This window comes from Impatiens glandulifera, chromosome 8, assembly GCF_907164915.1.
Source record: "Impatiens glandulifera chromosome 8, dImpGla2.1, whole genome shotgun sequence".
Lineage (NCBI taxonomy): Eukaryota > Viridiplantae > Streptophyta > Magnoliopsida > Ericales > Balsaminaceae > Impatiens > Impatiens glandulifera.
Window position 1 is genome coordinate 1,527,668 of NC_061869.1, and position 23,197 is coordinate 1,550,864.

General features: G+C 30.1%; 1 protein-coding gene and 1 pseudogene across 1 annotated transcript; both read right to left on the reverse strand.

Moving 5' to 3' along the window:
- Nucleotides 1-566: 566 nt before the first annotated feature.
- Nucleotides 567-5,188, reverse strand: LOC124912067 (potassium channel AKT1-like). The gene is made up of 9 exons (XM_047452624.1): nt 4,892-5,188; nt 3,465-3,888; nt 3,066-3,383; nt 2,714-2,959; nt 2,532-2,630; nt 2,234-2,452; nt 1,954-2,148; nt 1,801-1,876; nt 567-1,599 (listed from the first exon to the last, which is right to left on the reverse strand). The coding sequence occupies exons 1-9, from the start codon at nt 5,131-5,133 to the stop codon at nt 674-676; spliced, it is 2,745 nt and encodes a 914-aa protein (XP_047308580.1). The 5' UTR covers nt 5,134-5,188; the 3' UTR covers nt 567-673.
- A 15,085-nt stretch (nt 5,189-20,273) lies between these two features.
- Nucleotides 20,274-22,624, reverse strand: LOC124912098 (annotated as a pseudogene).
- Between the last annotated feature and the right edge of the window lie 573 nt (nt 22,625-23,197).

Genomic DNA, 23,197 nt, shown 5'->3' on the forward strand with positions numbered 1-23,197 from the left:
AAGCGGATAGGCTGCCAGCTTATTATTGTGAAGGTGACATTATAAAAGAGATCCGAATTCTTGGTCATGCCCTCTTCCTTTGTTTGAAAGGAGCGATGTGTTTGATGTTATTTTTATTTGCAAACCTAACCTTCCTGGTTCTATTAAAACAGTCACTTTATAAAGTTACGATACGACTGAACTTATTGGGTACTCAAGTGACGATGAAGTTCTCATTCCGGTTATGTTGAAGTGTAAACGGTGGATTAGATCTTTTCTTTCTAAAAGAGATTTTAGTCATTCAGGTTTTATATACTAGAGACAATGTATAAAAATACTTGTATTCCTTAAACATAAGCAAATATGCTATGCAAAAATCGCGCTATATGACGGTCTCAAGCAAAAGTTACGAAGCCAATCCCTACCTGGCAGAAAATCCAATCAATTTATTGTTAATCATTCTTTTTTAAATGGTATAGGCAAAGACTTAACTCATGAATTTTTGTATATAAATATCTACAATTGTTAACTCATGACTAAGAGTATATAAAAATCTACAATTCGAGAAAATATTTGAAATATTCTCATGAGGCCTTCAAAATTAAGTTACATTATCCTTTTCTCAACCAATAATATATTATAAGTTAAATGAAGAAATTGAACAAAATAAATGTGAGAAATTACACCATTTTCTTTACATTTCAGCGACATCTCCATTACTAAAAACTATGTGATCGACATCTCCATTACTAAAAACTATGTGATCGCCATCTCGAAGAAGTTCAATCTCATCTATTTCAGCTCCTTCTTTGTTTACAACCTTAGATGGATAAAATCCATATCTTTTTCTTCCAATCTCAAGAAGTTCTTCAAAACTACTTGGAACAAGTGTAAGCTTTCCATTTTTATCTTGTTTCTCGGGACAACTAATAGTCACTCTAGCTCGATATTCTTTACCGTCGCTAAAACTATTCTTCACATGTTTACTCTCGGCAACGGGCATCAAACCATTAGTATCCACACCACTTGCTTGCGACATGATCCCAAACAAAGAATTTGAAAAGTTACTACCTCTACGTCTTGGACGCGATTGAGATTGCCCCCACGGTTCTTGATCCATTGCAGGTAGGGATGCAACAGACCTGATTAAAGGCTCGCTAGTGAATCTACCAAGAAACTTAGTCTCATGTCTCGGTTTGAATCTGGTTGAACTCGCATTGGTTTTGATGTTTTTGTCTTCTTTGGTTGACTCGGTTGCCTCGAAAAGAATCTTGATCTCTTCGTGCCCTTGTTGATCAGCTAGATCTCTAGGACTCCACCCGTCTTTGTCTTCAACGTCGATCAGTGCCCCTTGTTTCAAAAGATATTTGACTATCTCCAAATTCCCTTCACAAACCGCGACATGTAGAGCCGTCGATCCGGTTCTGCTGGGGAGTGTTACGTCACCTCCAAACCCGACAATCTCTTGTAACAACCGCAAATTGTTTTGCTCGACAGCATTGCATGCATATTGACCAACATCGCCCATCGATATTTTCGAACCGATGTCTGATAGTATCTGAGCTAGTTCTAAATGGTCGGCCGCGATCGCTTCCCAGATCGGCACGTTTCCTTCCGTGTCTATACATTAATAAAATAGCCCGTTAGAATTGTTAATATTATCCAAATTAAATGAATGTAACTAAATTATGGGGCAATCTATCTATACATAGAAAGTCAACCGAAACATAAATACAATAATAATGTGTAACTTACTTAAATATTGAGCAAACTTCTCAATATCGAAAACATTAAAGTATACATTATTGGAGTTATAATTACCTATGCTGTTAGGATCTGCACCAAAATCCAGCAAAATATTAACACAGTTTTCATTTCCGTTTGACGCTGCAATGTGCTGTCGCGATAAATAAAACCGAGTCAATTCAGCGATCGTGTATAGAGAAACAAATAAAGATCGATAGAGAAACATACCAAAGCTGTCCTGCCATTGTTATCGGATTCATTCGGATCGAGCCCTCGTCTAAGCAGTTGCTGTAACAATTGGTCATCACCTCTTACTGCGGCGAAACATAAGGTGAGAGGCAGATCCAACCTTCCGCGTGCGAGCATGTTCTCTGTTTCAATGAGAACACGCTCCATAATCGGATCTTTTTGTTCTTTCAAATGCTACCGTAACAAAAATAAAATAAGAATTCATTATTTCATCACCAAAAATAATTAATTTGCATACATAAACAAAACTAAAACCAACCTGAAGGAGATTGTTCATTATTATTGTCCCGTCGCCAACATTAGCCTGAATTATGTTAAGAAACGTGGTTCGGTTCATTCTCAGAAGTTGGCTCAACCGTTTAGTCCTAACAGTAAAGAGTTGTGGCTTGTAACATAACACCCCTATCTCACCGCACGCATCGCCGGTCTTAGCCTCGCCCACGACCTGTTCTACCCCGTTTTTAAAGACTACGAATTCCTGATCGATAAAATAAAAACTCGTGTCAATAACAACCATATATAAAAGTGGTTTTTATTTCATTTCATTTAACACTTACCAAAGCCCCGTTTACTAGTATATAAAAATCAGTAGGAGCTTCATTCTCCAATATCACGTCTTCTTTAGGAGGAAAATACTCGGCTTTCATCTCCGACACCTTTCAATTTTATCGAATCATTAGCACTTTAAATTAAAAGAGAATGAAAATTGGACAAACTAGACAAAATCAAGAGTTCTTACCAATTGAAAGAGCAGATCATTGGACACCCCGCGAAAAAGGTACACCTTATCAACAAGAGAGTAGAAAAGGAAGTTGGAAATGCTCGATCGAATAGCCTTCGGAAGCGAATCAAGCGTCTCCTTCTGTTGCAGCCCTTCCGAATCGGTTCTAAACTTAAGAGACAAATGCGCCACCATTTGATCTTCCAACCGCCTCGGCAAGTGGTTCCTTCGAGCAAAATTCGAAGCCGCTTGTATCGTATCTCTCTGTTTGAAAACACAAAATGATATTGAATTTTTGAGTCATGACAATGTCGATAGTGCATTAGTGCTAGCCTCCCTGAAAACATATATAAGTAACTAAGTAACTTACAAAGTCTCTCGTCTTGCTCGTGCTATGAACAACTAAGTTGGTCATGTTTCCGATAAGGTAAGCCGTCAAACCGAGGTTAAAAAGCATATAAAATATGTCGAACACCATCTCCCGCGTATTCTCAGCATGCAAATCACCATATCCAACCGTGGTAAGCGTCGTGATTGACCAGTAAATCGACGTAACATATCGAATCCATAGGCTACGTGTTAAGAAATCATGCATGGAAGCTCCAATCCAAGTATCTTGAGGATTCTTGTGATGGGCAGCTAAACGGTAATAAAAACATCCAGCACAATGAACTGCGAAAAGTGTTACCTATGAAATGACACAAATATAATTATTAGAAACAATAGTTATTTCTTTTTCTTTGAAATTTTTCAAGACATATATACTTACACAAATAAGCTTTGCACATCGAACCAAAAAATAATTGAAATTTCTATCTTTCTCCAATCTCGAAAACAAGGAGCTAACTCTTCGAAGACGCCATAACCGAAGCATGTTGAACAAACCGTATGTCTTAAGCGAAGGAGGAGACATCTTCATGGCTAGCTCAGAAGGGATAGTAGATATTATATCAAGTAGTAACCAAGAAGTTGCGTATTTCCATGCAATCTGCCTACGATCATCGACAAGTAAGTAAGTACTCTTGTCGAGATAGGCCACGAAAAACGTGAGAAGAATGTCGATAGCGAAAAATCCATTAACAACATTGTCTGCAATCGATAGCGGTCCTTGTGGTTTGTCTAGAAATCCAAATTCAAAAGGCGAAACCCAAGCCGTATACACAACTAGAATCACTAGAAATGTTTCCCATGCCCTAACAAAATTGACAAGAAAATAAATCAATATTATAAATTAGATTAAAAACATTTTATATTAAGAAATTACTTAATTTCAAACGCAATGACCACTAAATTGAAAATCAAAGAGATCTAACACGTGTATATATGTCCAATTAATACGTTTTAGTTTATAAATAAATATGGGTGCTAAACGTATACTTAATGTCCTAATTTCTCAAGCAATATGAACATGACACGTGCTAATCTAATCTATTATCACTTCCTAATTAAGATTAAGAAAATAATAACGTATTGTTTATGTTTAAGAAAATTGAAAAAATTAATAATTATCTTTGACTATAGAATTTATATTCTAATAATTATCTTTAATAATTCATTCACTAAAATCACTACCAAATAAGAAAGAAAACCAGTTTTTATAGTAAAAAAGTTGTTTTAGGAAATAAAATAAAATCTTAAAAGAAGATTGTTTCCGATATGATCAACAAGTGGTGAGGCATCAAATAAAATTAATTTTTATATATTTAAGAAAGAAATATGCTGAGGTCATTTAATTCAATTCTAATAACATTAATTAAAATTTGTTTTTTTTGGAAATATCATATTTAGGTAATCTGAACCCGATCTGTTTTCAGAGAAGCCAAAGACTGTTTGCATTCATGGTATTAATACTTAATACTGTAAATTGAGCTATTTTTTTTAATATATATTTTTTTATTATTAAAAAACGTTAAAGACATATTAATTATATGACAGTGGACCAATTTAACTGGTAGAAAAAATAAAAATAATTATTTTGTTTTACCAAAATTAATGACTATCTTGTTCTTCGCAAATCCTTTTAAAAAAAATTAGGAAAACTATTACAAAAATACAGCTATAATTAAAATAGGTTTTTAGTTGATATCGAATCCAAACCCGAATTTCGTGATATTGTCTTTTAAAACGACTCTTACTACTAATATTAAATTTTTCGGGTTTTAACACGAAGGTACTGAGAAAGGAAAAAGATAGAACCTTAATCGACGGTCATAAGGTGAAATGACGTATTGACTGAGTTTAACGGCTCGGCTGCTTCTAGCGCCGAGAGAAGGGAGAATACCGGTTGAAAAGGAGGAATAATGGCTGCTACCACCGTCACGAGAAATCTGCTCCGCCGCCGTTTGGAGCTCGGACCCACATAAAACCGGAACCTTAAACATTCTCCCGACTCTACCCCTTGCTCTTCTTGAACCACCGCCGTAGCTTCCTCCGTCCATTATTTTTTTCTCTCTCTTGATTCTTGACGGTTGTTTCCGTTTCTAATAACTTTCTCTCTCTTGTTAATGTTCTACTTGACATGTCTATATTACATATAATAGGTGTCACGCGCTACCTCCTATTACATCATTGTCTTAATTTGACTCCATTTTCTCCCTCTATGATTAATTTTTTTTTCCTTTTTTTAATACTAAATTGTAATAATAAGTAATACCATATTTATATATATAACAAAAACAATTATATATATATATATATATATATATATTAAAATGGTTAATATATTATTAAAATTAATAATAAGAATTTATAATATATTATTAAAATTATTAATGAGTTATTTTTAATATTATGAAAATCCTTTTTTTTAATAAAATTTTTAATTTTTTGGAATATGTTGAAAATATTACAAAAATTTATTATATATTTTAATAATATTTTTTAAAATGGTCCACTATATTAAAAGTTCATAATTATTATTTACGATATTAAGTTTTTATTAAAAATGGTCTAAAAAAATAATTAAATTATTATTATTTATTTTCTATTTAAGTATTTATATAGTAAATATTTTATTAATTAATCCAAATAAAATGTATTATAAATAGAATTTTATATAAATTAATAATTTTAAAATAAAAATGTTTGATTTAAATTATCATAAATTTAACAATTATAAATAATATATATAAATTAAAATTATTAATCTTATTCAACAAAATTATTATAATTTTAAAATATTATATTACTTTTATTTTATAACAAACAAATTAATTTAAATATTGAATATTAAATATATATTAAAAACTAAATGAAAATATGTTGTAGTTCATCGATTTGTTTAATGTGAAACATTATATTATATTATATTATATTATATTAGTGATTCTTCAATTATTATTATATTAGAACAAATATAAATAAATTTTACCTAAAGAGTCATATCTCAATAAACTTATATTTTGAAATAAGATTGGTTCAAAATTTACTTAAAACATTTAAGAAGCTAAAAGTAAAAAATTGCACATAATTTTATCAATGTGCCCCCATTTAAACACTTAGCTAAGTTAAATGTGTAATTTGAATTTTTTCTTATAATGTGTCAATTATTTCTCTAATTAATATTAGTAACAAATAAAATATAATTAGTTATAACTATTATGATTTCACAATTATCTTCATTTGTTGTATAAATAATTAATTACTATTAAATCTGTTTTATATAAATATATATAATCTATTATACATCATCACACAACCATCATTTTTTTAACACACACAATTTTACACATTAAAACCTGTGACTAACTATTCAGTTAAAGTTGTAAAAATAAAATTATATATATATATAAATTGATATAAATTCAAAAACCAATAGCCATATGACTTATAAGAGTTAAATATCATTATCTCATAAATAGACCATCTTGACTAATTAATTAAAAATTATTGTTGTTTTATCTTGATTAACAAAAAAAGTAATGTGAAATTATGATGTATTAATTAAAAAAAACATACATTAGAACAAAATATGTTTGTTTTTAACTAATTTAGTTTTATATTATTTTTTAATGAAAATGTTATTATGAATTTACAACCATAATTTTCATTTACTATAATCAGAATTACCTAGAGACAACGAGAAAGAGATAAGTGGTTGCAATTTGGGACCAAAATACAACATACTTTCAAGTTTCAAGACAAGCATTGATAAGAAAAAAACGAAATCAAATCTTAATAGCGAGCATTGATAAGAAAAACACATAATCTAATTTTAATAGCGAGCATTGATAAGAAAAACACGGAATCTAATCTCAATATTTGAAAGTTTGACATACTTTATTTCTAAGTAATAATTGATATTGTGATCTTTGATATTTTAGAACACATCTTATTTTTAATTAATTTAGCATAACATAATTACATTGTAATTATGCTATGTTTGGATTATACAAGAATTAGAATGAATTACAATTAAATTTTTATATTTAAAAAAATTATAAAATTATAATTTAATTCAAATTTCTATATTTGAAAAAAAAAATAAATTATATATATATATATATATATAGATAGATATATATTATGAAAATATTTATTTAACCTAACATATTAAGATATATGATGTCAGAGTTTCTATAAATTTTTATTCTCATCAATAAAAAAAAATAAGTTCATATATATATATATATTAAATAAAAACAAAATTCATATATAATAAGTTAAGTTTTAAATTTAAGAAACAAAATTTTGGTTCTTAATGTTATCTCCATAAATTAAATATATATATATATATATATTTATAAAAGTTCAAAATTTTAAATTACTAAATAAGAAAAAAATAAAATATAAATATTTTGATTTTTAAATAAAAAATATAAGTTTATAGCCGTATTATAAATAATAAAATAATAAGGTATTTTTGATTAAAAATATAAAAAAAAAATATTAAAATTACAGTTTTAAAATAAAAATAATGCAATGGAGAATTATAAAATTATATTAGTTTAAATTCAATTAATTTAATTTTAATTTTAAATAATAAATCAAACTTAATTATTAGAATTAAACTCCAAATTACCAAATTAATTTAATTAGTAAAAATACTGCATATCACATATTATACCTTAATCTTAAAGTTAATAAAAATGTGAAATAAATAATAATAATAATAATAATTTAATACAACAATTATAATTTGCAAAATATAACTATGAGTGTGTTTTGACTAAAATGTGCACATAACCGTGTTTGGATGTATCCCAATCCCATGAATCTGATAAATAAATAAAAATTCAGATTCCATGAACCTGTTGCCGACATTTAAAGTGTTTTAGTTAAAATTAAATAAAAGACTATTAATTTTTTAAATAATATTATAGTTATTTTATTTTTATTTTTTTAATATTATTTTAGACTTTCAATAAAGTAAATAAAATGTTAATTAAAAAAGTATTTTTCTGAATTATCACTTCTTGTTTCAATCGGAAACATTGGATTGTATATATGGAATTGTAGGTGGATGTATGCCACTTCGTCCAAAGAGAATATCTTAGGATTCTCCTTTTACCATTTTGTCTTTCTTTAAAAAAATATATATAACTTTATACTTATTTATTTTTTTAACTTAGGACTCGTTTCTATCCGATGCTCTTTAAATATAAATTATTATTTTTTAAGTAGATTTAGTTTTTTGGAAAATATTTTTGAAAAAGTTATAACTTAAAAGAAATGTTAAAAATGATAAATTTAATATTAAATGTGATTGATTGCGATTGGAAAATAGGAGGGCGACAAGCCAATGTTATGTGGGGCAGAACCTACACTTGAAGGTCAAAGGCTATCGCCTTCTCGTTTTATTAATTATTTTTTTGTATTTTTCTCTTAGGCCTGTTCGGATTTGGGTTTCTCAAATATTTCAATAAAATTAATTGTCATTTAGACTATTTTAGTGGAGATAATGATTATTTTTTGATAAAGACTAAAGAGACTTAAAATGTATTGATATATATAAATAAAATAAAAATTAATAATTTAAAATAAAGAGTATTTTGGTTAATGATTTGATTGATGTAATGAATAAAAAAGAAGTGAAATATTGTTTGATTTTGTATGATTTTTTTTTTCAAAATCCATATCGAACCAGAATTTAAGGATTAATTGTTGGTATTTGCAATGCATATAATTTGATTCTCTCTATTTTTGTAAACCAAACAGGACCTGCCGGAGAACTGTAGCCAACTTCTTTCAACTCTCTTTCTTATTCGGAAATTGCAAGGCACCATCACATTGATAATGTATATATATATATATATGAAAACCTCAAATTATATATATTAATTCTTGTTTATATATTTATTCTTATAAATAATAATAATAATAATAATAGTAACGAGGATGTAAAAATAAATAAAATGTTCCTAAGTCAAACACAAAGATTTTCCGGTACCAAATTCAAAACATGACTTCTTTTTTTCTTCAATTTGAGGTTATTTCATGACTAGTAAAGTGGTTATTTTAAAATAATTTTTTTATGTGGGTTATATAAAATTTCGGTTAATTAGAATTGTTTGGGTAAAAAATATTAAAAGTATGCATAAATGAATAATAAATAATATTTATTTATAGAGGTTAATTTAACATGGTATAAATTATTAATTAAATAATGAATTATATATTTGAAATTAATTAAAAATAACCTATTTAAAACTATTATAACTCAACGAAATTATTTTTCAAATACTGCAAGTTGCAACCGATAGATCTAAGTGACTATTTAATAAAATCCCGTGTTTTTAATTAAAAAAAAATATATATTGTAACATCATCACATGCATGCAAGGCCAGCCCAGAATTTCTTGTTAAATTAAAGATATTAATTGTTTTGTATTATATTAACCTAAATAATCTAGCTTTAGTTGGCTAAATATTATAAATACTTTTTATTAGGTTTTAAGTTTCATATCTTTGTAAGTTAATTTGCCTCACCAAGGTCCGGCCTGCATTCATGCATATATTTATATTTGAAAATGTGAAGGAATCTATCACAGATCACTAATCAATACAAGCTAGAAGTAGAACACAGGGTTTGATTGTAATATAATTAGTTTATATTGAACATGTTCTCTAGGCTCTAGCTTGGAGTGCTTGGAGTGATTAGGTGCTAATTTTCAGAATCAAAAAGACAATAATTGAAAAAAACGTAATTAATATTACGGGTCATCTCTTGATCTTATTAACTGATACAATACTTTCATACATCTTACAAAATAGTTGTTAAACTATTAATATAATAACATAAATAAAAATAACTTTATAACTAAAATTATTTTACCTATTCAACAAGTTATAACTAATATAACATATTAAAATTCTTAAGTACAAACTCAATCAAAACATAGACATTTCTAATGTAAACATAATTTATATTTATTTTAATGTAATTAGGACCTTAATCACGAGAAAACCCTACAAATATAATAATAATTGTATAATGATGCGAGTAATAATGCACGAAATCAAACCAAATCTAATTATTATTATTTGTTTATTGAAAAGGTTAAAATAACTAATGTTGAATATGCATGGACTGTTTTGTGATAAATGCACAATATTAATTTATTATAGTGTAAAAGAATGACATTTCAATGAAAGAGGGTGGATAGAGGGAGGTTGAGTACTTAATTAATTATTTCTCCATACTTAATTTTCTTCAATTATTTATATGAAGAAACGTGTTAGAATTTTGGTGTCGAAATTCGACCGACTTGAAATAATTTATAAAAACGTAAAAAGAATAAGAACTTTATAGTGATTCAATCAAAAGAGTTACGTCCATTTCAGCTGTCACTTATTTTTACTTTGAGAAAAATAAATAAAGAGTTTTGTGTCACACTATTTTTTCTAAAATTTTGTCTTACCCTAAGAAACTTTATCAACAATTAATATATATTTAGAGTTAATAAAATCAAAATAACTCTCTATTATATGCCAAACTCAAACTAAAATACAAACTTAATAAATTATAAATAACTTTCGTAAAATTTATTATAAAGAAATCATCCATTTATCTTAAAAGATAAATACTTTTCTAATTAATATAAAAGTTTGATTAGAATTCTCTAATTAATATTAAGTAGAAACTCAATTAAAAAGAAAAGTAGCTATATATATATAGTTAGCATAAAAATATAATTAATTATGTATTTAGTTATTAAAATATTTCAAATAATTAAAAACGTGTATATTTGACTATAACAATTTTCTTTTCAAATTAAGACCCTTGTTTTCAATGACTTTGATTAATCAATCCATGTTCATCTTGCATGTACTTACCGGTAGACTTATTATTTTCATAGAATAAAATTAATTAATTTGAAAAATAATTATTTAAAAGGAAAAAATAAATAAAAGTCAATAATGAAATGGGTTATCATTTATAGTAATTTCAATGAAGACATTAATGCATGCATGTACAGTATTTATAACAAGTTTTTAATTATGAATCTTCTAGTTGAGGTACAAATTTATTGACTTTGACTTCAACGGTTAACCAGAAGCCGCCCACGACAGACAGAGGTGTCGAATTAGACCGGGCGGTCCGACCGGGTCCCCATTTATTTGTTTATTTTTAAGGACTCGAGTTCTGTTTTTATTTCGAAGTACGATTAATCCCGCGGGTTAAATATATATAATCTGCAAATCTATTTAACAAATTTAACTGGACAAACGGAACTTGTTGTCTCGCTCGAACTAAAAACCTTATTGAGGCTGAAGACGTGAGATATCCACATTTTTTTTCCGATCAATCTTTAATCTACTCTGTGTGTGGCGCATAATGAAATTGAAATTCAACTTGTAATTTATTTATTTTTTATATCTTTAAGGGACAGCTCAAGGAAATTAAGATTATTGAAATACAAAATATTGATTTAAAAATTAAGTATGCCACAAACTACAACAAAAACATCTATTTCAAATCTCAATTATTTATTATTTTATCCACACCATATTTTGATATTGTCTTCTATCTATCTAGAAACACTAGATATGTCTTAGCTGAAATGTTCTTTTCCATAGTAGGTGTTTAATTTTCAAATAATTTAACATATGACAATAATCATTTTTGGATATGGAGAATCACAAGTCATTTTAGAACCATAAAAAAATATCTTTATTTTGTAGATGTAAGTGAGAATGGAGGAGTAAGAATAAGTGTTAATTTTTCTTGCTTCAAAATGAAGTCTTTTTCAAAGTGTCAACTTGGATTTCATTTCTCAAGGTCCCAAAATCCAAATATCTTTAAATTTTGATCATCTAGACTATCCATAAAGTGGTCCAAGGTATAGCATCTAAAGCTGTTCAACTTTGAACCCTAAAATTATGGACCATTTTAACATCTTATCTAAATAGGTCTAAACCTATATAGACGACAAAATCAATAACTTTCATAGTATGAAGTATTTCATTCGAAAGTGAAACATATTTAAAAATAGAACTTGATTAGACTTAGGTTTACTCTTCATTAAGATTGAAAAAATGTTTCAAATGAACAATAGCTAGTTTAGACTATCTTATGATATGTTTTTGGTGAAAATCTTTATTGTAGGAAAACATCTCTCTTTTAAGGTTTTTAAATTAATAATAAAAAATAAATAAAAATAACAATACAAAAATGTTACCCAACCGATATCAAATTTATAGATATTTAAGAAGAACAAATAATATTAGTTTCGTAATCCAAACCAAAGAATTAGTTGTTAGTAGGAAAAAACATTTTCTAAGATTTTAAAATATGGAGAATAGTCTTTAAAAATCATTAAAAAAAATTGTTTGAAATTGGATCATCATTATCCACACACAATACATTCAAGATCCAGTTGCAAGTTCATAAATGGTTAAGGGAACAACTTTGATAAATTAAACATCAAATTTAGTAGTTGTCACAAGCTCATATTCATAATAAAAAAAATTATTTTTTTCTCAACCACAAAAATATGGAACTCATAAGCTAATGTCTCTTATGCTTGTGAAAAGCCCATAAAATAATATTATATAGTTGTTGTACTCTTTCATCAATCAAACTAACAAAGGCTTTGTTTGTGGGCTTTTTTCAAAGTGTCTACTTATATTTTATTTCTCACGGACCCAATCCAAATATCTTTTAATTTTGATCGTGTAGAATATCCAATGGGTGACTTGACCCCAATTAAAGTCATTCGTCCACACTTTACTTCAAACTGATATCCGATGAATATCGAGAGTTTACATAAAATCGTTTAATAAATGTAATTTCGTAAAATTTAAATTTGACTTAAAATCGTAAAAATTTACTTAAAACAATATTTAGAAACAATATTTAAAAGTAGCGAAATTTAGAAACAAAACTTAATTAGACTTGTATTCTTACCTTAATTAAGATTGAAAAAATGTTTAAAATGGACACGTAGTTAAGACTATTTACAAACATTAGGATTATGTTTTTGGTGAAAAAGGATTAACTTTATTTAAGGGGGAAATTCTTCTCAAGGTTTTTAAATATTAAGGATAGTCTTTAAAAATAATAATTTAAAAAAAAATATATATATTTCAACAATAATTGAATCATCCGTGAGGTTGTAAATATAGTTTAGTGATCCAACTTGAATAAAATTAAACATAAAATTTAGTCATTGTCACAAGTCACAACTCACAAAGTTCATAATAAAAGAATTTATTATTTTTTCAACCATAAAAATGTAGAATTGTGAAAGCCCACAAAATATTAATATATTTATTGTATTATACTACTTCAATCAAAACTAACAAAGGCTTTGTTCGTGGGCCATTACTTTGCCAAATCACATACTTATCCATCCCAAAATATATTACTTGAGTCCAAGTTGGCCCAATACAATTTTGTAAAGGTAATCAAAATAATAAAATGTAAAATCAATTAGTTTTCTTATTTGTAAATTAGTGAAGTTATAATAAAAATTGAAACATAAATCAATTTAGCCTCATGAATCCCTTAAATTTGGACTTTATTAATAAATTTTATTATAAATTGGGTTTTCATGGATGAATGATGAATCTCGGTTTGTTGGACTTACTTTAGGGCCATCTCTTATTCGAAAGACCCATTAATTAATTTATGGAAATATAAATCTGAAACAGGATTTGTATTTGAGATAGAAAGAGAAAGGACAATGATTCTATAGCCTAGATGGTATATTGGGCTAAGTCTGACTGAGTTCCTCGTTTTATGTAATGAGGCCCGTGATCACTTTTACTAATCTAAAGCTTCAAGCCCATGTTAAGGTTACAGTAATAGTGGGTCTAAGTTCCTTTCAAAACAACTGTAGAAGTTTCTAAAATATAATAAATTATGTTCAATAATATATTACTAGTTCTAGTTAAACTAACATAATTTCCGTACATTTTGTCACGGGCTCAGTCTTTTCACTGACGATCCGTGCGGCACTAGTTACGATCTTCATAAGAACGAGTAACTAGTCAGCCTTACTCGACGCAACACTCGGCGTTTAATAAAATTGACACAAGAATTCTAGAGAGAGAGAGTAACTCTTACAAAGAATAGTATATTACTCGAATACTTGGTGATTTACAATGTAATACTTCACAGGTATTTATAGGATTATATCTAGCTGTTACATTGATTTTGCACTAATTTAAGGATTCTTTATAATTATCAATAAAGGACATTCCTAATTAAGGACATTCCTTTTATATGTCAATTTTGCATTAATCAAGGAATTCCTTTTAACTCTCAATTAGGTGCGTTAATCAAGGACCTTCCTTTTAGCTTCCTTCCAGTCTAGAATCTTCCTTGGGTTGAGCTTAAGAGGGCTCAAGCCTCCTCCTCTTCTTGGGCCATGAGGATTGGGCCGTGACATTCTCCTTAAGCCTCCTCTTCCTGGGCCAGGAAGATTGGGCTGTGACATTCTCCCCCACTTAATCTGGCGACGTCCTAGTCGCTTCCTCCTTGTGGGCTTGGATGATGTCTCCACATGAGATAAAAGTTTTGAGCGACGTGCTGGTTTTCTAACCCATTTCTTCTCTAAGAAAGGGCCTTCGTATTGCCTCACAAGCCCCTTATGAATTTTGGAAAATTGTCTCTCTTGATGGAGGAGAAGTTTTACTATCACTCGGTTTCCTTCGAACTCCAAGTGTCTTCTATTCTTTTCCTCCCATTTCTTCATTCTTTTGGCGGTCTTGGCTATTTCGCACTTCTCTTTCTTGAATGGAAACTCCTCTGGTTGCCTCTTCAATTCCTCCAATTTGGGAGGTTTAATGCGATAAAGAACTGTCGCCGATGGTTTAGTACATTTGACTAACTCTTCTCTGTGATCCACCTCTCTCTTATGGTGGGATTTCTCTGATAATCTAGAGGGTATTACATCATGACCTTTCTCTAGGACAGTTGTAACTTCTGGATGTATCTTCTCTTTAGATGCAGTTTTCTCATATTCTTTCACAGTGATAAAAGATGATGGGTAGGTGTCCTCCGCACCTTTTGAGAGTTGCATGGCAGATAGGTGTCTAGTTTCTCTCTTGCCCTCTCTTGTTAAAGGTATTGCGCGAGTATTACCTTGCTCTAGAATGTACATCATATTGGCAGAAGGGAGTAGGATGACATTTACCTTGTCTAGGAACTCTATGCCGAGAATCATTTTGTAGTCATCCATGTCGATAATGGAGAAATTCAGAAGGCCGGTCCACTCCCCCAAGTTGATCTTTACATTACGAGCAACTCCATAAGTCGCACTTGGTGCCGAGTTGACTGCTTTAAGCCACCTTTTCTCTTTAGTGTACTTAATCCCCAGTCTTCTCGCCTCCTTTACCTCTAGAAAATTGTTGTTGGCTCCCGTATCCAACAAAGCTTTAACCATGTGATTTCTTACTCTAGTTTCCACAAATAGTCGTCATGTCTTCGCGGACTTTGACTTATCAAACTTTGTTGTAACGACACTAAGTAGGTTTAACGACCTCAATCGAGCTTCATCGTGAAGGCGTTCTTGCTCCTCCATCAATGCTGATAGTTTGTTCTTCATTGGACACTCTCTTGCTTTGTGCGGCCCTTCACAAAAGAAACACTTTATCCGGGGTTTCTCTCCACGTTTCTCGTCTCGATCTCCTTTACCATTGGATTTGATAAACTTAACTGGGTCTTCATTGTTATGGAGATGGTCTCCACCATTTTCCTCATTGTCATTCCTCTCATAGGTCGACTTTGGTTTCTCTTGCCTTCTCATCTCGACAAGAGATTCAGCCACGGCAATTGCGGAGCTTAGATCTTGGACACTACGTCGTTCCAATTCCAACTTCGCCCACATTTGTAGACCATCAGTGATGGCAAACAAGACTTCGTCGTCTAAGTAGTTAAGGATCTCAAGGAGAGTAGTGATGAACTCCTTGACATACTCTTTGATACTCCCTCTTTGTGAGAGCCGCCGCAACTTGGCCCTTGCTTCTCGAATAACGTTTTCAGGATAGAACTGTCTCTTGAGTTCCTCCTTGAATTCACCCCAGGTATTGATAGAACACGTACCTTTTTCAATGTCGCCACTCCTTCGCCTCCACCACCACCACAGCATCGCGGTGTCTTCCAGGTATGTCATGGCAATATCTATCTTTCTCGCCTCTTCTACTAGGCCGAGTGCATTGAAATACTGATCCAGACTCCATAGGAAGTTGTCGATCTCTTTCGCATTCCTTTCGCCTAAATACGCTTTAGGCCTTGGAATGTCTATCCTTATCGGATTGGGGACTCCTACAGGCGCGCGTCCGCACTCTTGCGCAACCGCCTTCTTGAGTAACGCTACATTCTCTTCGGTAGTTTGTAACTTAGAAATCATTACCTCGAGTTTCTCAGTCAAGGTCATGATTTCACCAAGGAGGGCCTACTCCACGATCTGAGCTTGATCTTGACATTTGGACAAGCCTTCATTCAGGGTACCTTGCATTCCTCCTCGGAGCTCGTCTCTTTCCTTCTCAAGCTCGGCAATGCGTTCCTCTAGGTCCCCGTCATTATCTTGTCCGTACGCCACTCCAACCTGGCGATAATGTCAACGATAATATCTCTTGATCTTTCTCTTTCTTTGGTAGCTTTGGTTCCTCCCGCCTGAACTTTGCGAGAGTTCCTACCATCTTCTCTAGTCCCGTGGGGAAGATTCTCTACTTCGTCCACGACCTTTGAAGTTTCTTCCGATCTCCTCGTCATTTCAGCTCTGATACCAATTGTCACGGGCTCAGTCTTTTCACTAACGATCCGTGCGGCACTAGTTACGATCTTCACAATAACGAGTAACTAGTCAGCCTTACTCGACGCAACACTCGGCGTTTAATAAAATTGACACAAGAATTTTAGAGAGATAAAGTAACTCTTACAAAGAATAGTATATTACTCGAATATTTTTGTGATTTACAATGTAATACTTCATAGGTATTTATAGGACTAATTCTAGCTGTTACATTGATTTTGCACTAATTTAGGGATTCTTTATAATTATCAATCAAGGACATTCCTAATTAAGGACATTCCTTTTATATGTCAATTAGTGATGCATTAATCAAGGAATTCTTTTTAGCTCTCAATTAGGTGCGTTAATCAAGGACCTTCCTTCTAGCTTCCTTCTAGTCTAGAATCTTCCTTGGGTTGGGCTTAAGAGGGCTCAAGCCTCCTTCTCTTCTTGGGCCAGGAGGATTGGGCCGTGACATTCTCCTTAAGCCTCCTCTTCCTGGGCCAGGAAGATTGGGCTGTGACAATTTGCACGGTAAAAATATAATTAAAATATTATTTATGAATAAATATTTTAAATAAAATAACATTATTTAAATTTAATTTTTGAATTGATTTTAGTTTTTAATTAATCCATCCTTTTAAATGCAAGAAGTATTTAAAGTTTGTTGATTTATTTGATGAGTTTAATGTTTGTTAATCTAAAAAATTTAAAATGAAATATATGGTATAAAATATGAGTTCTAGGTTGACTAATCATTTAAATGAAAAATATTTATTAGATAAGAAAAATAATAAATTTTAATAAATATCTTTAAAAATTAAGTTTTGATCTATTAGAACGGTTGATAATGTTTATTTAAAAAATGAGGAGTGATAGAGAGACGGAATTTGGTGATAAAATGACTTGGCATCACCTTCATTTATTGGAAAATTTAAAAGTGGGAGGAAAGAGAAAAAAATAGAGAAATTATTTGATTTTTTTCAGCCGAATAAGATTACGGCAAATCAATCCTTTACCAAATTCCCTCACCTAATCATTTCTCTTAAAAAAATATAATACTAAAACATTATATAACCCATTCATTAAGTTCATTGATTTTGATGATTTAATAATTAAATTCAATAAAAATAGATATTTATCAAAAATAGAAAAATGAATAACTTAAATATAATAATAAAAAAATAAATATAAAAAAAATATTATTATAATAGATAATTTGATAAATATTAGAAAATTTTAAAATATATATAAATAAACAATTAAATAAAAAATTAAATTATAATTATATTGCTCTCTTTAAATCTTGCATCAATTCTATAATTATTTTTAATATATCATTTTGTTTTTTTTTATAATTATAAATAAAATTTAAATATATTTCTACGTCATTTTAAAATTTAAATTATTTGGTTAACTATATTTTTAAATTTCATATTTTCTTTAATTCGTCTTTAAGATTTTTTTCTATAAAAAATAAATTATTTCAGTCTTTTTATTTAATATTATAAATACAAAATATACCTCTACAATAACATTATAAATTAAAATAACAAATATTTATTAATTATATAAAACATATCAAAATATTAATAAATATATTTTTTGTTTTATTAGTTTAATATATATTACCCATTTATTATATTTTATAGATTTATTATATATTTATATAAATAGATAATTATTTTAAAATATTAATATTAAATGACAAAAAAAAGTTTATTTATCTATAATAAAATAAATTAATTTTTTATAAAATATTTCTGTTTGGTAGAAAATTAATTGAACTAGTAACACAAACAACTGTCAAAAAATTTGTATAACAAATATGGAGGTCATTATAAAACATAAAAAATGTAGACATTCCAAAGGAAACAAAAATTTAACCAACAAGAGAAAGAAAAGAAAAAAAAACATAATATCAATTATTTTTCATAAAATAAATTATAGAAAAACAAATCATCTAAAATGTTGAATAACTTTATTGTTAAAAGAATATAAACTTAAATAGACATTAAATTAGTAGTAACCACCAAAATGCTATAAGCTTATTGTCATAGTAAAGATCTCCTTATCAAACACACAAACTTAATGTTTTTTTGAGTGGCCTGATTTTCTAAATCCTGACCATCCAGTGTTCCTCATCAGACTGATGAGGGTGCAAAAATTTTCTCTTCAACTGACCAGACGAACGATTCATTTGAATAAGACAATTTTTTTTTCCTATACCTTCTTAATTTTGCAATTTCTTTATAGAGGAAGTAAATTCCTACATTATCTCACCTCTAGATGGATATACAGTTCTGCAAATAATAATGGCTTGATATGCTACCTGTACAAATGAGTAATTTTATATTGTACATTATAATAATTATATGCAATTGAACTGGGAATAATTTGAAGGTAAGGAAGTCGCAAAATGGCCAATACAAGACGCCACTCAACATCGTCGGAACAATATCAACAAATGAGTAATTTTGTATTGTACATTATTAAAATTACATGCAAGTGAACTTATAATAACTAGCATTTAGCCTATGCACTTACACAAGTAATAATATAAAATCCGTGAAAAAAATTAAGGATAATATTTTTAATTTTATTTTTAACCGTTTTAAGTTTATGGGTGGGTCAACCCACAATCCGACCAAAGTATTCATTTACTCAACATCATTATATATTAGTTAGTTAAAAAGTTAAACTTATATTAATATTAAAATGTCTCGCGTTTATCAAATTTGGTGTTGAATTTAAAACATAAAGTCTTTGTAACATAGTTGGTTAAAGAGTTGTACTTGTTTTTGTTAGGTTGCAAGTTCGAAACATACCTCTAACATTTTTAATTTTATTTTTAACCATTTTAAATTTAAAAACGGGTAAACCCACAATCTGACCCAAGTATCCAAATTAACCACAGCTCTTGACCCGACAATCCGGACACTTTAAAAATTAAGCATCATTATATATATATAGATTTGAAGGTAAGAAGTTGCAAAATGGCCAATACAAGATGCCACTCAACATCGTCGGAACAATATCTCTTTTCAACCCTCCCCAACTTTCACCTCAAGAACGAAATAGTAATAATCAAACATTAGTCTAAACAACATTAAATCATAATAACTGCTTCATTTGGAAAACATAATTTCTTATCTCGATATTTCAACCCTCCCCAACTTTCACTTCAAGAATGAAATGGTAATAATCAAACATTAGTCTAAGCAACATTAGATCGTAATAACCACTTCATTTGGAAAACATAATTTCTCATCTCGGTATTGATTCAAATATAATTTTGTTCATATTTGAATAGGTTAGCCACAACAACACTCCTTTAGAAAAATGGACAATTTTCTACTTTCATAATCTTAGGTTATATAACAATAAAGTAGAGATCCACTAACATATCTATCTAGACTTGTAAACATAAAGAAATCTGCATCATCAACAACAAAGAAAGACCTGAGCTAACATGTAAATTGAGATGATTTTCAACAACGACCTAAACTACTATGTATTCAAGATAATTATCGTCGTTGCGGTGTTTGAACATGTATCGTTCCGAGATGGACTTCAGCTTCCAACATCATCTAGATGTCGGCTCTTTCGTTCCGAAATGGAATTTGCTTCATCAAGCTAGCAACTCTTCTTCCTAGAAATAGAACAGACAAACAAACAAAATTCAAAATCTGTTACACTGAATTTGAGGGTGGTCAATGTCAACCAACTTCCTCCACTGGACTCTAGCAGTTCTCCCGCCAACAATTTGTGTCGCCATGTCAACCGACTTCTTCAAGGAGTAGAAGGGAGGCTATCACCACTTGCTCCTCCAGCATCTGAAAATCTTTAATTAATGGAAAAAATAATAATTGAATCCAAAATCTGCTACACTGAATTTGGGGTGGCCAATACCAACCAACTTCCTTCCACTGACCTAATTGTCTTCCTTACTCCTCTACCGCCTCCTCCATCGCCATCTCAGTCGACTTCTTCAAAGTTCAGAAATGGAATCTGCATCATAAAGCTAGCAGCTCTTCTTCCTAGAGACATGATATTAGACAAACATACAAAAATCCAAAATCTGCTACACTAAATTTGGGGTGGCCAATGCCAATCAACATCCTCCACTTGCCTAATTGTCTTTCCTTACTCCTCTGCCGGTTCTCTTGTCAACAATTTCTGTTGCCGCCTCCGTCACCAGGAGTAGGAGGGAGGCTATCAAATATCAACACATGCTCCTCTAAATCTTTAATTAATAAAAAAAACAGGCAGCAATCAACGGTATTGATGGAGAGAAAGTTTATTGTTTCTCTTCCAGATAGTTCTCCTAGATAGTCGTGCCTTATGGTTCAAGTGTCCTCTACCCCTTAGACCTCTGTTCTTCTTTCCAGCAGATGTAAGTCTTCTAAGCTCTCTATGCTTATGTACAGGATTACAAATCCAGTTGATTCTAAGATCATTGCGGATAGCAGCATGAGCTTGGATAACAATTATGACCTCAAAATACTTGTAAGTATTATCCTGGATTAGTAAACAAATTTAGTATTTCATATAGCATTTCAATTTCAATTCAATCTAATCAATCAAAAAGTTGAAACAACAAACGACTACACAACCCTCATTGACCCAGTAAGAGTTTAGGACTCTAAAACCAGGATGTTTCCTTCCAGCACGTTCTTCAACAATTGATCGCTTGCTATACGTTGAAATTCAAGCTGGGTAATACCCTGGTTTATGAGTTTATCGTAAAAGATACCCTTTGGCACTGACCTCTTCCTTCCACCACGTCTAACACGCACACAATACACCACATATCCCTGCATACAACCAATTTCATCCATATATAAAAAGGATTTCCAAAGCAACAGATCATATAAATTTTCATCAGACATAACCTAATACAAGTATTAAACAGCATATCCCCTACATACAACCAATTTCATCCATATATAAAAAAGATTTTCAAAGCAACAAATCATATAATTTTTCATCAAACATAACACAATATAAGTATCAAATAACAAAGTGTACCATTTCATATGAATCTCCAAATACATGTTGAAAAAATCAAATATTTCTGACATTTTAAGAATTTATCACAAACAACAACATTTCCCTGCTCAATCAATCAACAAATACTAATCTAAATGATAGAGAATGACAGAAACAGGGAGCAGATGCAGATAATGGAAAAAAGTATACGCAGATTCTTGAATGAAAATACAGTCTCTGAAACAACTACAATATTTTAAGACAGCAGATCGACATATAAGAGGTTGATTCAACTACCTGTTTAACCTTGTATCCAAGGCGACGAGCTTTGTTTGATTGTGTTGGTGATTAACACGGACGATTGAAGGGAGTTGGCGATACTCCCAACACCTGACCCTCAACATACATTTATAAATGCTGCATGAGATTAAGGTTACACCTTGGAGATATAATTATAGCAATCTTTTATCCGGGCTGAATCCGGTCTTCGGAGATACTGGTGGGCTGGTATTTGAGATTGATGATGGAGGCGGTCTTTTGCGTCGGCGTTGGGGTGGTTGCGATGTAGTTGCTTCCACAGTTCTCTTGCTTTGGGGACTCAGAGATCAGGGGAAAGAGATTAATGGAAAACGAGCGTCTTTCAGGCAGACGTAGTCAGACAAGGGATTAACATCATCATCGGCTGCCAACTTCTTTCATACCGAAACCCTAGCCACATCTAAGAAAATATAGTAATTCAGAAGAAGAAACGAATAATTTTTTTTATTTTATAGTGGGATAGAAACAGAGCTGGAAGATACCCGCCGCGAGAATTATATAAAACCCGGCCAACGTGGACATCTCTAGAGAGCGCGTGAATGCCACAGTCAAATAATTTTATTAAGCATTATTATATATATATATATATATATATATATATATATATATATATATATATATATATACTTTAAATTACTGATTCTTTTGTTGTACTCAGTTTCAATTCATTCCTTTTTTAATTTCAAATGGTTCCTTCCTTATAAGAAAAGAGAAAACCTTTATAAATTTTAATATAAGTGTCCAATATTCTCCAATACTTTTATACACTTTTTTAAATAGCACAATTTTCTCCCACAATAATTTTTATGTTCTTAGACTATCTTATGGGTTTGGGGTGCGCCCTTTTTTCTCCAACCGTACTAAAAAAACTCAAACTTTCCTCCAACCATATGCTGTTCATACTACATTTTGGCCATTTTCAAAAAATGGCGTTATATATATATATTTTTTTAACTTTTAATTTTTTTACATTTAAATTAATCCTTAAACTTATATATTTTTTTAATATAAA